The sequence below is a fragment of the Vicugna pacos genome, chromosome 8 (genome assembly GCF_048564905.1).
Source record: "Vicugna pacos chromosome 8, VicPac4, whole genome shotgun sequence".
Classification (NCBI taxonomy): Eukaryota; Metazoa; Chordata; class Mammalia; order Artiodactyla; family Camelidae; genus Vicugna; species Vicugna pacos.
Genome location: NC_132994.1, coordinates 34,671,981 through 34,688,710, shown reverse-complemented (window position 1 = coordinate 34,688,710; position 16,730 = coordinate 34,671,981). Strand labels below are relative to the sequence as shown.

General features: G+C 37.1%; 1 protein-coding gene across 13 annotated transcripts in view; it reads left to right on the top strand.

Moving 5' to 3' along the window:
* The window catches only part of LOC102529575 (zinc finger and BTB domain-containing protein 24), a 127,487-nt gene that overhangs the window by 11,326 nt on the left and 99,431 nt on the right, over window positions 1-16,730 (top strand). For 12 of the 13 annotated variants that reach the window (XR_012074907.1, XR_012074906.1, XR_012074908.1 and 9 more), the window contains 4 exons: window positions 4,136-4,248; window positions 7,611-7,799; window positions 11,868-11,996; window positions 15,366-15,440. Coding sequence is in view for 8 of the 13 variants with exons in the window: in XM_072965701.1 (XP_072821802.1) it covers window positions 4,136-4,248; window positions 7,611-7,799; window positions 11,868-11,996; window positions 15,366-15,440 (506 nt within the window). In the remaining 5 variants the exon portion in view is untranslated. Of the gene's footprint in view, window positions 1-4,135; window positions 4,249-7,610; window positions 7,800-11,867; window positions 11,997-15,365; window positions 15,441-16,730 lie in introns of those variants that run through there. The other variant, XM_072965706.1, reaches the window with a different exon arrangement.

The window sequence follows — 16,730 nt, the reverse complement described above, 5'->3', positions numbered from 1 at the left end:
ACTACAAAACCTGTAAAGATGGGTATGTCCTGCCAGGGACACTGCACAGTAAAGTATTGCCAGATCGAATCTTAATTTTTTTCTGTACCAGAACCCTTTTATACTTGGAGCTTCTATTGCTATTTAGAAGAAGTTTACACCATCTATAGTGTATATTCTATACAACTGTTGTGCTGTGTTGGCCTTGAGCCAAAATCAACTTCTAAGAACTACATCCTCGCCCAAGAGAAAAATGTAGAAGTCAATTCCTGGGCATCTTGAGAAGCCCCTCTCGCTTCCTCCTTCTAGATTCCAGAAAAACTCATTTTCCCCAGTGAGTGATGGACAGCCCTGGTCTGGGAATTCCCTGCCCCAGGTGTATCACATTGTGGATGGTACTGCAAGTCATTGGTCACCAGTGTGTCCACTCGTGTCAGGCTGGCCTGAGGTGAGATGACTGTCAGGCTGGTTAGATGCTAAGCTACCCAATGTCCATGAACCTCTCAACATGTTGATCTAAAAGCAGTAGCATGCCATCTTCTGTTTTGTGGGTATAGGGAGTACCTTTTTCTTCCTACTGTGCCAGGAAGTGGGGGCAAAGTGATGGTAGGGGCCAGTTGGTTTCCCCTGGGCAGTGGTGTGAATAGTCTTTCAGTTTTCCCATGGTGGGGGTTATTCAGGCTGGGCACTAGCTTGCCAGGTGCCTACCCTGCCTCTTATGGTGTACACAGAGCCTCCAGCAAGTAGTGGTTTGGGGTCTGTCATTGCTCCATCTTCAGCGTGGAGGGCAGCATGGAGGACTTGGTAATGGTGTCAAAGCGAGATGGGACAGGAGGGAGAATCCTCATCTATGCTTCCATCTTCACATGTGTCCGGGATTAGAGAGGTTGACAGTGGGCCTGGCAGCTCTAAGAAGTATCCCCCTGAGATCTTCCCCAAATTGGGTCTAATTCTTATTCTTCTCTAAATCTTCAATGGGGACACAAGCAAGCAACGTAACTCTTGTCTCCCACACCTTTTCCATAGATATATTCCTAGGGTCTGGATATAATCATGGTGGCCACTCTCAATGGGTAGAGCCTCCAAATCCATTGTTCAGAACAGGGTTTGGGTTCAGGGAGCCCAAATACTGGCCTATCAAGAGAGAGCCAGACTCCATGGAAACAACCCACTCCTCTTCTGCCTCTACCAGGAAAGAGATCAAGTATGAAACTCATTCCAATATAGGGGTATCTCTAAGGTTTAGCATGCCTGAAAAGCCGCACTTGGAATGCCTGATAAGCTCTCCGGGCAGCTGGTTGGAGTAATGTGCAGGGTGCTGGAGAGCACAGCAAACAGAGGATAGCATCTTTCTGTCACCCACCTGTGATACCCAGATGTCAGGCGGTGTTGGCAGCAGAGGGAACGGGAGGGAAGTCTTGTGTAATCCCTTGTTAGTCAGGAGAGGACACGAACTCTGGGGACTGACTGGTCTCTGAAATTATCCAATCAGTAGTAAACTGGGCAAGGGTTGAATTCAATCCAAGGCTAGGCTATGCAGCCCCCCTCACCGAAGTACCCATGGTTGAGTATGTCAGACCAGGGGGTTATCACCAGTCATCATGTCCCAGGGGAGGCACTGGTCAGCCTTGAAAACGAATTCAAATAAGGTTGTTAATCAAGTAAGGGCTAGATTAACAATAGGAGCCAAACCAAACTAGGTGAGTGCGGAGCCAGGAGAGCAAAAAACAAGAACAGGAGGAGAAAGGTCTGGCCAGTCCTGAGACGGTGCACTGGCTGTGTTTTCCCATGATGTGTCAGGCTCATTTAAAAAGCCTCAGGGGAAAAAAAACAAAAAAAGCCTCCGGATGGATGCCTTAGGATACCACGACTATTCCACTATTTCAAAGTGTTTGAAAGACAACAGCAAGTGCAAATGAATAAGCCAAACTGGAAACTAAGGATTTTAGAAAGACAAGAGAGAATCATGATTATAGCTCTTCCATCTAAGACCAAGATAACAGGTCCTGCTTTCTGCCTTTTGAAGTTAAACTACTTAGGATTGCTTCTCTGGGTAGTGTCCAACACATAGTTAGCAGAAAATAAAGTATTTGAGAAAGCTTAGGAGAAATAGGCATCTGCCCAAGCGTTTAATGAGATTTTGGATTTCCATGATAGCTGTTGATCTGGTTTTTTTTAAAATAAAAGACTATGATCAGCATGTTCTTAAGTGAGGATTTTGAGGTTGGCTTACTAGACACATTCATTCATTCATCAATCAACAGATGCTTAGTAACTTTTTAAAAATTTTTTTTAACATTTTTTAAAATTTTATTTTAAATTTATTTTTGGTTTTTTTTGGGAGAGAGGTAATTAGATTTATTTATTTACTTTTATTGGAGCTTGAACCCAGGACTTTGTGCATCCTAGGCATGCCCTCCAGCACTGAGCTATACCCTCCCTCAACTGTAACTTCTTTAATTACACAATTTTAGGCATTGTATATGATAGCATTTCTCAAACTTTTGGGTCTCAAGACTCCTTTACACTTACAAGAATTGTTGAGGCCCCAAAAGAGCTTTTGTTTTTATCTGTCTGTATTTATCATATTAGAAATTAAAACTAAAAAAATGTATAAACTTTTCCTTAAAATAATAAAATCACTGCATGTTAACATTAATAGCATGTTTTCTGAAAAACAAATTCTTCAAAACAAAAAATTTAGTGGGAGGAGTGGTATTGTTTCACATATTTGCAAATCTTTTTAATGTCTGGCTTAAGAGAAGACCTAGCTGGAATCCCACACCTTCTGTTCAGTCTGTTGCAATAAGTTGTTTTTGTTGAAGTATATGAAGAAAATCCAGTTTCACACAGACATGTAGTTGGAAAAGGGAGGAGTATTTTAATGGCCTTTAGAATAAGTGGATATTCTTGATCCGACACCAAAACTCTATAAGGGGAAGTTTCTTAAAGTTTGGTTGCACTGTGGAATTGGAAACCATGTCAATGAACTTTTCAAAATCTGTTACATTAAAATCCATTGGTCCCTCTGGCACCTAGAATGGGTCTTGTACCCATGCAGAATTTGGGGGCACCATCCGTTGGTCATTTGGAAAATACTGGTTCACTGAGTTTTGCAGATCTTCCAAATTTTGACACATTTCATTATACATTATCAAAAAGTCACATTTGTTAATGTCATCACTAATATCAGGAAAAGCTTTAAGAATTGGGTAGCTGTTTAGTTTATAGCGATGGATACACGTTTTCCAAAATTTAACTTTTCACTTGAATTTTAATTAGCAACAAGTACTGTCAGTTGTCCTTGAAGTGACAGCCTCACTCCATTCACTTTTTATAAAGTGTTTGTTAAAAGTCAAAGTTGAATAACCATAGTTTGTCTGTCAGTTGTTCCTCCCAGAAAAAATGTCCTATTAAAACAGGAGAAAAATTGGTTGAAGGCCTTTAATTTCCAGTAAAGGAGTTGAGACTTTATTCTATTAACAAGAGAAAGGTTTCTCAAGCAAGAGAGTGACATAATTAAAGAAATATAATAAGGAAATTAATATGATGATGGTATCCAGGGTGAATTTTAATGAGAAGATTTAGGTTTCTGAGGAGGGATGTAAGCCAATAAATGTGCTAAGCCAAAATCACATTGATAATGTTCTGTTTCTTAAAATGTATGAGGGGTACATGGGTATATTATTACTCTCTATAACTTACATAAACATTATATACATAGATATTCAATTATATACATATATATTCAATTATATTATTAAATATTAATTCAAGAAAGAAAAATAATACCCCATGCAACCCCTATACTATACCTTTACTATTCATCATATGAACTTTCCTAACATGAGTTGAAAGAATTATTGACATGGAATTTCCTTCCATAGGCACCTCAAGTGCCTAAAATAAATTGATTTGGAATTTTTAAAGATGTTTCCTCCTAGCTGAGTGGTTTTATTTATTATCAGAAAAACATTATTCACAGTTATACTACATGTGGTAATAACTTTAACTATCAATTTTAAAATGTTGACTGATGATTTTAAGACCAGCATTAGTATTCATCAATAACTAGATGATAGTTTTATAAAGCAGTAATAATAAACCCATGTTCTCATATATTGATAAACCTTTAAAATTATATTTTACTCTACAGGCTATATTATCACTGAAATGCCATCACTTTCACAGGATGCCATGACTACTTTGCAGCAAATAGAATTAATTAGAAAGTTAAATTTGAAACCTGATATTATAATCAATATTAAGGTAAGAATATTAGTTGTCTTTCTAGTATAGTTAATCATTCTCTTTGATAGTAGTTAAATTCAAGGAATGTTTTCAAATTTTTTAAGGAGTTAGGAAAATAATTCATGCATCAATGATGGGGACTGAATTCTATTTTCTCATACCTCTGTGCTTTTGCACCTACAGCTCCAACCATAGGAAACACCTCCTTGTCTCTTCACCATCCTTCGAAAGTCAGTTCATGCATCATCTCTGCAGAACTTTCCCTGATGACCAGCCCTTCTACACTAACACAAGCATTAACTTAGTCTCATTCCGTGTCTCTCTCTCCTTATCCCCTACACCTGACTCACCACAGGAAAGTTAAATACTTCTCTGATGACCATTCATGTTGCTCTTTTCCATCATATTACTTCACTGTATTGTAATTGTCCGTTTTCCTTCTAGATTCTGCCTTATTTGAAGGCAGGAACCATGTTTTACTCCTATAAACATCAACTTGTGCAATAAATGGTACTGAGTAGATACCTAATAAGTTTGCCAGCTAAGTAAAATGAAAGAATGAACAAATGATTTGGATGTATGAATGTTAAAGAATAATGCTAGATTAGTTAAGAATCAATACTGGGTCCTGTTCTGAATTCTCTCCTTTATCAACTGTAGAATTTGGTAAATCACATTTAGGAGCCTCAATTTCCTCTTTACAAAGATGATACAAAGATAGCTGCCTCATAGGAGTGTGGTAAGAATGCAGTGAGGTGAGGATCACTTGTTTATTTGAAAATGAATGATAAGCTTTTATAATACCCTGTCTGACTCACCAAAGGGTTTGATAACTCAAAATAAATTAGATGGTTCTCAGCTCAGACGCTGGGACTCAGTGGCATGTTAGTGCCAGCTGTGAGAGAAGGGTGGTGTGCAGTGCTGAGTGTGGTGTCATCTGCAGCCCCAGCCACAGGTCATGGTCAGAGGCCAATGTACAACCTTGAGCATGTCACCCATGTGAACATGTGAAAGTGCATATAATGGAGAGAAGAAAAAAATCTCAATTAACTGAAACCAAATATAAAGCCTAGGCCATGGAAAATATAGATTATATAGGAAATTAAGACCTAGTGGAACAAGAACACACAGATATACAGGCCACAAGGACCCAGATACTCACTAAATTTGGGTCATAAATTTGGTTCTAAGTTTGATGAACCGAGGGGAAATGTGACCAGATATATAAATTCACATTGTCCACAAAAAGACAAGCCATTCACCAGGAAAAACAAAATGAGAGAACTGTCTTCCATATGGATTGTTAATGTAGAGAATGAAACCCGTAACTCCACAGAAGTGTGATACTGGGTGTCCATGGCAGTTTCCACAGGCAGCCAGGGCATAATCAGAGGGCCGAATATGAGACAGAACTCAGTACAGCACACACTGCTCTGATGGTTTGGCCTTACTGGGGATAAAGTCTGGGATTTCTAAAGCAGATGTTTCTGGCTTGGGATCCATGAATCCTTAAGCATCTGTGAACCTCCTAAAATTAAATGCAAATTTTATGTGTATGGGCATTTTTCTGAAGCAAAAGCCTATGGCTTTCATCATGTTCTGAAGGGGTCTGTACTCCCAAAACAAACCAAAAAAACCAAAAAAGGTTAAGGGCCAGTGATCTAGTATAGCAGGGGTTCTCAAGAGTTTGGTCCTACTTTGCATTAGCCAACTGCATTAGTGGCACTTAAGAAGTTGTTAGAAATGCAGATTCTCAGGGCCCACCCCAGAACTACAGAAACTCTGGGGGTGGTGTCCAGTTGTCTGTGTTGAAAAGCACTGCAGGTGACTCTGATGCTCACTGAAGTTTGAGAACCAATGCTCTGAGGCACAGCCCCCAGATTCACCCTCAGATTAATTAATCACTTCTTACAAGTGAAAACAGGAGACAGCTGAAGGTAACAGTCTTTGTCAAGAACCCACAAGGTGGGTATTCTTCATTGCCAAAACATACAAATGCATGCAAATACACATTTTTTTAAATAAATTACCAGAATGGGTTGAAATCTTTTTCATGAAAAATTAGACAGCCTAACTAGGCTTTCTTGTAGAAAAGCCTTTTTCTTAAGAAAAAGAAGAAAGAAGCCCAAAATATTGCCTCAGTAAGTACCCATCCTATCTCCATCTAGAGGTGGTCTGAAGAAATCGGAAAATGAGCATGAAAAGCACTAGAGTTTCTTGCTTCTGGGGGGCAGGGGAGGGTATAGTTCAGTGGTAGAGTGCATGCCTAGCATGCTCAAGGTCATGGGTTCAATCCCCAGTGCCTCCATTCAAATTAATTAATTAAGCTAATCCCCCCCAATAAAATAAAGTTCCTTGCATCCTTGTTTCTCAAAATTGTGCCCCATGAACTGTCAGAATCAGAATTACCAAGGATGCTTGTTAGATGTCTGAGCCTCACTCCAGACTTAATAAATTACTGGGGAAGCAGACATCTTTACTTATGGCTCTCTGTATACAATTACACCCTAATGTCTGAGAACCACTACCAGAGAGTGTCGCCCAGAGTTTTAAAAGCAGGATTATAGCTCAAAACCTTAGTTTATCATTAATAATGTGTGACAGAGCTGGGGCTCAGAAGGCCTGATTCTGAGTGGTAGTTTCCCCTCATGACATTGTGATCTGAGACCAGATCCTTAACCTGCCAGAGAAGTCCTTCTCTGATCTGCAAAATGGTTTTAATCATAATATTGGATTAGCTCTTTTACTGAGTTAGTTTAAGAATTGAGTAAAATATTAAACATGTGGAAGCACTTGAAACAAGAAAATTACTTGTAGACTTTGGTTTTGGCCTTTTTTACTACCCAGACTCAAGTTTTCTCTTTTACAAAACAAAAACGTCACAGTAGAATAGATAATGTCCCATCCATGACGCTATTTTATGAAATTCTTCACTCATAAAGCTGTAAATAATAGTAAATACTATAAATACCTCACTTTTTGTTGGAAAAATGTGGATATTCCTCCATTTTTGTCCATTCCCAGCCTTTTCAAACTAATCTGACAGAGTCCTCCTGTGTACCTTTGCTGACTAAACTAATTTTCAATCCTATAGCTCTTTCTGCTCTTCTTCTAATCCTTTTTTTTAATCTTAGAGCTTTTGATACTTTCTCATGTATATTATTTTTGAGCAAAGAAACATGTTGTCATAGGATAAAAGTTGTATCTTGTGCCTCTCTTGGCATGTTTCTAATGAACATGAAATCTAATTCAAAATGCAATTTACAGTATAGCATTTGCTCAGGGCTTTAAGGAATTTTGAGGTTTATGTATTGCATAATATATGAATAGGAGGTAAAGGCATATTCAAAATGTTTTAAGTGATCGCTAATGTTCCTTAGTGCCCTGACTATGATTTATGCCAAAGAATTTCTGGGCAAAGGCAGCATGATACTACAGGATACATATACACAAGTGATCAGTGGGATCCTGAAGTCATTGAGAAACGTAGGAAAAAGAAGAAAGATGCCCAAAAGGAAGGAAAAGGAGAAGAGGACGGGGAAGAGGAAGAAGAGCAAGAAGAAGAAGAGGTAATATCCCGTTCTGGATAATAAATTTTTTAAATTTACTATAATTAAAAGGATAACATGATTGATAGAAAATAGCAGATACTAGAGAAAATTACAGTTTCTTTAAATTTTTATTTAGTCTGGAGGAAATACAAAAATATTTCATATTTTTAAGAACTATTAGATCATCATCTGGAGGTCATCAAGTTTAATCTTCTTGTCGGTATAGAAGTCCCTCCATACACTGACAGCTAATCTGCTTCATTTCACAGCAATAGAGTTACTGGTCACCTACAATGTGTCAAGCATGATGCAAGCTAGACTAAAGTCAGTGCTAGTAAGCATAATGCAATAGGGCCTTGAAAGAATCTTCTACCATGACTTAATGAGGAAATTTGATATTAAGAAATCTGTTAATGGGTGATGGGCTGGATTTGGTCCCCTGAGGTGGGAGCAGTCTTTGCTCTCATGAAATACAGAAATTAAATAATTGCTATAATTTATAAATTATTATAAAGAAATAGTATTTCTATTAGGCCTAGACTCTGTGAAGTCAGATGTTAATTTTATAGATGGCTACAATGCAAATCATTTGCCTAGTAGACAAGATGAGACCCAAAGGCTACATTTTTACTGCCCTGTAGGATATTAAGCAGCCTTGTTTAATCTTATTATTAAGTTTGCAATCTTATTTCAGGGATTATATATACTTCAGCTTTATCATCCTGCTAGTTCCCTCACTAATGAGTTAAATGAATTTTTGACATCTGTTCTCTCATTTAAGAGTAGATCTTAAAAGTTCTCATCATAAGAAAAAAATTGTAACTGTATGATGATGGATGTTAACTAGACTTATTGTGATCATTTCACAATTATACAAATACAGCTGACCCTTGAACAACTCCAGGGTTGGGGCACTGACCCTACATGCAGTTGAAAATACAAGTTAACTTTACTGTCAGTCCTCCATATCCATGGTTTTGTATCCTACCAATGGCAGATCATGTAGTACTGTAGTATTTACTATTGAAAAATATCCTCCTATGAGTGGACCTGCACAGTTCAAACTCACATTGCTCGAAGGTCAGCTGTATTGAATCATTATATTGTACACCTGAAATAAATGTAATGTTACATGTCAATTACATCTCTATTTAAAAAACCTGTTAATATAAGAAAGCCCATTTAAAAACAAAACAATCTTCCCTGTGCAATTAAGGCATTAGATAATGCCCAGCATCTGTTCCAGATATTTTTAAAAGGGCAAACCTCATAGCAAATAGGAATAAAAGTGTGTCATTTTAGCACGAATAACGAATACCATTATAAATCAAAAATAGTGAGATTGAGGGGTCACAACTCAGTTACAGACGTCACAGTTATGTCAAACTGTGATGTCCACCAGACATTAATTGGAAAGAGTGAGGACCAGGGTAGGCTAGGACTGCACCATCCAATATGGTAGTCACTAGCCCTATATAGATTTCAATTAATTCCAACTATATAAAATTTAAAATTAAGTTCCTTAGTAGCACAAGCATCATTTCAAGTGCTCAGTGACTAAATATTGCTGTGTCTTCCAAACTGAAGAGCACAGACACAGAACGTTTCCATTGCTGAAGAATGTTCCATTGGACAGCTGGAGAGTATGTGTCCTTCTTTAGGGGACAGCTGCCTCTCGGCTCCAGCCCAGCCCACTTTTGCCATGTGGAAATGCTAGCCTATTTTTATCAGGTAGTCTGGATTTTCCAGAGAAGCCAAAATCAGTGTTTTAACATAAAAGTAGTTGGCAGCTTATCCAAAGATAAGCGGGAAAGATAAGCATATTATGTCTTCAGATTGGATTCTGCCCCAGGGGCCTGGTTTCCTGTGATCTCTGCCTAGCGGAATAGCCATGGTCATAAGTCAGACAGACAAGCCTGCCACCCAGTTGGGTTGAGGGCTAATAATCAAGTGAACATGTTCACCTTCTGTACACACAATGAGAGCAATCTCTCTGAACTGCTGAAATAACTTTAATAATGTTCTCTTGGCTTCCACTTTCCTCAACCCTTCCCTTCCCACTCCATTCCATTCAAAAAAAAAAAATTTGACTGTCCGTGACTTTCTATTACCTGTTGATGAAAATCCAAACACCCTCACATGGTTTACAAAACCATGGACCCAGCCTCTCTGGTCTCATCTCCCAGTCTGCTCACTGGATTCCAGCTGCGTTGGCTTTCCCGCTAGGCTTCAACTGTGCTGAACTCAGTAGCACCTCCAGCCTTTGCTCTGGCTGTTTCCTAATCCCTCTGCCTACCACATGCTTTTCCAGAGCTTCTTCATGCGCCTGCTTCTACTCATCACTCCACCCTACCCTACAGATGACATCCTCAGAGACCAGCCAGCAAGTGACTCTCTAAACCAGAAACAAATTCCTGCCTTACATGACTTTAAATATGTTCATAGCCACTTTTTTAAAAAGTAAAAAGAAACAGGTGAAAGTCATCTTTAATAATATGTTTTATATAATACCATATATCCAAAATTTTATTTCAACATAAAATCAACAGAAAAATTCTAAAAGCAGTACATTCCTTTTCCATGCTAAGTTTTTGTAATCTGGTGTGTATTTGACACTCACAGCACATTGGATTCGCACTTACCACACTTCTAGTATGCTAGTACCTGTACCTGTAGCTAGTACCACACTGGACGACACAAATCTAACCTTTTACCCTGCTTTATTTCTCTCACAGTACTTACTTTCTGAAATTATCTTATTTGTTTACTTGCTTATTATCTGTCTATCCAAAGAATGGAAGCTGTATGCAGCAGGGACTGTATCCCCTGTGCCTGTAACAGGCTTGGCATATAGTAGGTGCTTAATAAGAAGTTATATACTGACTGAATGCAGGAGTGTGCTACCAAAGCCCTCTGCTAGAGAGAAAAGAACATTAGCGTCTTTTGGAAAAGATACCGTATATTAAGCCACTTTGAAATGTGCAATCTTTGGTCCAGTGATTCTACTTTTAGGAACTATTCTAAGGGAAAATGTTAGCAATATAAAGACTTATCTACAAAGCTATTCAGTGAAACATTATTTAGAATTGTGAAACATTCTTGTCCAACTACAGAATAATGATTAAGCAATTGTGGGGGGATGAAGAAAGAGATAAACCTAATTACCTCCCCTGCAAAAAAGAAAAAATACAGAAAAATAAACAATTGTATATTTAGGGCTGTTAATGTATTATTTGACCGTGCAAGTAGTATTTTAAAACATTTCAAACAGGTTATGAAATGGCTTATATAATAATACAATTCAAATTGTATAAAATATGGATGCCTGTGTATTGATAAAAACTAGAAATGATTAATAATTAAGATAATAACTGTGATGACAATAGTAGGATAATAAATATAATACTGAATGCCTAGCAGGTCTTGGGCTGAGAACTGCACATACTATTCCCTCTGCCTTGAAATGTTCTTTCTTCAGAAATCTGTGTCTCTACTCAATGTCACTTCTTCAGAGAACCCTTTTGTGACCACCTTCTCCCATCACTCTCTATCTCCTCTCCCCTGCCTCATCTTTCTTCCTAGCTCTTACTACCACCACCTTAACTATGATGTATCTACTTGTCTACTTAGTTATGCTTCGTCTTCCCCAACTGGGATGTGAGCTCTAAGAGCCCCAGGGTCTTAGTTTTGTTCTTTGTTGTATCTCAAGTTCCTAGAACAGTGTCTGGCACAGAGTAGGCACTTAATCAATCATTACTAAGTGAATGAATCAATGAGCTACAAGCTTAGGTATTCAGAGAAAATCTAATTTCTTTATTCTGTCTCTAAAAATCTGGTTGTTCTTCCCTACTTACTGGGGAGCAAAAAGAAATTAACAAGTATCCAAGTCAATTTAAAGCTTTATTCCATCTGATAAAGACCCCTCCGGGGTGTTCAATCTTTCTAAAATAAAAATCCTCAGTTTCTCATCTTCCCTTCTCCCTGCTTCTCACCCCAAAATGGCATCTAAGTATAGGGAGGGAGGGGTATGACTTGTAAATGAAGTAATCGTTAACATAAAGACATTTAACATCTCTTTCCATTTAGGCATTTATTGCTGAAATGCAGATGGTGGCTGAAATTCTTCAACATCTAGTTCAAAGGCCTGAGGATTATCTGGAAAATATCGAGCACACTGTTAAACTTTATAAGGATATAATTCTGCATCCTTTAGAAGTAAGAACAAGATGTATGCTGAAAAATGGGAATGTCAATTTTGTTTTATCCCTAGCTAAACAGCCTTCACATTTCTTCACCTCATGTATTATCTGTCCAATTCTCCTCCTCTTGAGCTTGGTAGAATGCTGTCAAAATAAGGCTTCATCCCAAAAGCTGTTTCACAGACCAGTATTATTTCACTCTTACAAAGCAGCAATGTTGCTGAAAAGTGATAAATGAATTGCATTTTTCAAAAGTCACTAGGGGAATTTATTTGTGGTTGAAGGTTAGAAAGCCCATGTTAAGAGACTATTCTGTAAAAACATTTTCAATCCATAATTTATGGTTTTATCAAAACAAATATGCACTTAAGGTGCATCTTTTATTCGAAAAGGAATTGTTTAATTTAGTTAAATTGCAGTCTAAAGAAGAGCTATCCCAAACTGGCTTCTCTGGCTATCCCATTCAAAGTTGATTATATGTAAACATGCTAAGGCCATTATACATTGTAATAGGAAAGTTTTAATTAAAATGATTAGCATTTTTAAAGTATGCTTACTAAAATTATGATTATTGAAAAGCATATTTTTGTGGTTAAAAATCCAGGGCAGACTCTGCCCAATTTGTGTTGGAGATTTATTCAGCAAATATTTATTGTCTAGTATTTGGCCAGATACCATAATCAGTGATAGAACTACAAAGACAAAGAAGTTGCCTCTTCCTGTTTAATAGAGAAACTAGAAGAATTTATTTCATGATGTTTTATAATGTTTATATATTTTTAGAGACGAGTAGATCATTTTAATTCCCATTGTCTACGCCCCTCCCATGAGAACTAAATTAGATGTTTTCTTTTTTTAACTGTAGTTGGTTTACAATATTGTGTTAGTTTCAGGTATACAGCATAGTAATTTAGTATTTTTCTTTTCTTAGGTATGACTTTGATTCCTCCCTTCTTCCTCTTCTATCCCTGGCCTTTAAACATAGCTTCTTAAGGGTAATTTACATGTCTATCTATAATGTACTTTCTCCTTCAACAAAAATATTCTGCGTATTTCTTAAGTGACTAGCGTTGGGTATGAAATAAAGCATAATTAAAATCAGATTCAGAAAATTAGAAAACTGTACTCATGGGCAGTGTGTTGGGGTGGGAAGCAGAGATGGTCTCTTCAAGGATAGGGACAAGGTCTTACATCCTAGCATCACCAATGCCCAGTGCTGTGCCCATAGTCTGGCGAGTGATAAATACTTAACAGATGTTCAGCTGAACAACTGATGAGATCACAAGGGAAAAAAATGACAGCTTCAATTTCATTACATGTAAAACTTCTGGAAATAGTTTTTTTTAAAACCTCACCCAAATTAAAAGACAACAAACTAGAAAAATATCCATATCAAGTATGAGAAAGGATTTAAAGCTTTGATATATTAAGAGGTCATAGAAATGATTTTTTTAAGCCCGTAAGGTCTCACCCTCCTGAGGATAAATGGGCAATAAATATAAACAGACAATTCACAAAAATGAAAGACAAAAGAGTAACAAGCCTGTAAAAATGTTTAGCTTCACTGATAATAAAGAAATGTTAATCTAAATAAATAAATATTTCCATGACCAAATTTTAAACGATGAACAAGGAATAAGAATTCTTAATTCCAGCAAGTATATATGGTAAAGCAAACACTCTCATATCCTGCTGAAAGGAATATAAATTAGTAGGGTGGTTTTTAAATAGCTTGTCCAAAAAAGCCCAGAAGTGGAAAACCTCTAGGCTCTGTAGCAAAGCATAGACAAAAATTGATTGTCCTAGTGCCAGCAGAGCAAGAATTTCAAAGCCAAGAACCTAAACTTTAGGCCTAGGTAACACTTGCTAAACAGTAAAATAACTGCTTTATATGGTAATTCCAGGTACTGGTATATGTGGTAGGAGGGGAGAGAGACCCTTAAAAGGCAAGAGCCAGCAACAATTCTAGTTTCCTCTGACCTGGCTGAGATGTCAGTTCACTTGGGAGGCCAAGACCACCAAAATTCAATGTTCCTCCAAAAGACATGAGGAAAGCAGGTGGAAGCAAACTAAACTGCATCATTTTCTGGTTTATATCCTTCTTCAGGAGTAATCCAAGGCCAAGTCCTCATTCTCCCCTGTCTTCAAATCCTAGCTTGACTCCTTCCTGATCTGACCTGGTGTATTTATCTTTAGCCTTATGAGTGTTCATACCCTTAGACCTAGTAAATCCACTCTTAAGAATCTAGCTTAAGGAAAGAATCTGAAATGCAGAAAAGCATAATGTATCATTGTTCAGAACATGGTTATTTATGGTTAAATTAATAATGCTGGCATAATGTTCCTTCTGCCTAGAAGAAAAACACTTAGAACCCAACCTCGCACAATATTATGAAAAACAAAATGCACCGGACAATTAAGGAGATGATTTTGTTCAGACTATTGCAACAGGGAGAATGCTCATTAATGAGGACTTTCTCAAAGAAAAGAAAGGGGGGCCGGGGCTTTATGGAGGCAGGTAAACAAGGCAGGTAAATCCTCGAGTCTAATGGGAATCATGCAAAAAGATGGAAATGGATCTTATCTGAGTCCTTGAGAAAGGGTGGAGGTGGGTCTTATCTCCCACCATCCCTTTCTGGGAACACAAGGCTCAGATACAGTTCAACTTTGCCAATGTACAAAAATAAAATCCAGTGGATTTTAGATTTTAATAGTAAAAAAAAAAAGTGGAAAAAAATTTACAAGAATATTAACATAACTTTGAGATAGAGAAAACCTAATTTAAGCAAGAAAGGAAATCTAAAAACAATGAGAACAGATTTCATCATAAAAATTTTATATTGCAGAAGATACCATAAATGAAGTGAAAAGATAAATCATAGCAAGGTAAAATATTTGCAATCCATAATGGTTGGTTAAGACTTTCTATGAATGTTAAGGAAAAGAAGGAGTCTAACAGAAAATTGCACAGAGATTATGGTTAGGCAGTTCACAGAGATGGATATCTGGATGCTGAACATCACCCACAGCCAGGGGGATAAAAAGTGAAATGAATTAATACCATTCTTCGACTAGCAGTTTGGCAGAAACTATTCTATGAATATATGCAGAGAGACAGAGGCCCCCAAACACTTTCTACTGGGGATGATTCTAAGATTTCAGTGTAGAGAAAAACAGAAAAAACAGGAAGAGAGTAAAATTCATGGTAAGAAGACTAAGCTTTTGTAAAAAGCTCTCCTGAGCACTGAAAATAACATCCATTACATGAGGCATAAAGCAAATAATTTAGCTTTAGAGATTCCTTCATGGTACATTAAGATTCTGATCTTATATTCAGTTTTGCCAATGATCCTGAATGATGAGGTTTTTCTTCTGTTATCTGCAGGAAATAATGGCTGAACACAATTCTCAGTATCTCATTGAGCTAGATGGAAATAAGCCCCCAGAGGAGCTCTTCAGGGTGAGTGCAATGCTCAGAAAGAATATGCCACAGTTTGGAAAATCAAAAAAGTATTGACTAGATTGTACTTAATAAACATCAGAAAGAAATTTACATTTTTATACCACTTATTTTTTAAAAAATTCATTTTGACACAAAGTTTTGATGTGGTATTTAGTCATCTGTCCATATTTAAATCAGAATTACATTCGAATTTAAAATCTCCATGTGACAAAGTGCCTTGAAGAAAAGTAAAAGCAGATAGCAGCCAATCAACACATGATATGATGCTTAACATGAGTCATAGGGAAATGCAAACCAAAGCCATAATGAGATACAGTTCGTATCCACTAAGAGGGCTAAAATTAAAAACAAAAACAGACAATAAGTAACAAGTGTTGGTGAGGATATGGAAAAGTTGGAACCCTCATATATTGTAGGTTGGATTGCAAAATGGTCTGGCCACTTTAGAAAACAGTTTGGCAGTTCCTCAAAAGGTTAAACATGGATCTACCACATGACTTAGCAATTCAACTCCTACGTATATACCCCAAAGAATTGAAAATAAATGTTCAAGTGAAAATGTGTATGTGAATATTCATAGCAGCACTATTCACAAAAGCCAAAAGGCAGAAACAACCCAAATGTCCATCAACTGATGAATGGATACATAAAATGTGGTATATTCATACAATGGAATATTATTTAGCAATAAAAAGGAATGAAGTATTGACGTATGCTACAACATGGATGAATCTATTTTTTTTTAGTAGAGGCACTGAGGATTGAACCCAGGAACTTGTGCATGCTAAGCATGTGCTCTACCACTGAGTTATACCCTCCCTGCCAATATGGATGAAACTTGAACACAGGCTAGGTGAAAGAAAAATCACAAAAGATCACATAACATAGGATTACATTTACAAGAAATGTCCAAAATAGGCAAATCTATAAAGACAAAAAATAGATTATGGTTCCTTAATGGCAGGGGTTGGGCGGTAGGCTTTACCACTATGGGAGATTCTGGGATAAATGTGGAGTGACTACTAATGGGTAAAAGGTTTCTTTTTAGGGTGATGAAAATGTTCTAAGATTAATTGTGGTGATGGTTGCAACTCTGAATATATTAAAAACCATTTAATTGTACACTTTAAATGAGTAAACTATGGTATATGCATTATAACTCAATAAAGCTTTTTAAAAAAGAATATATGACTATTTAGAAATATGATATTATTTTCACTATGAAAAAAAAATGACAATGAGGGGAAATAGTTTCCATGTTTATAAACAAATCTTGAATATCTTTTA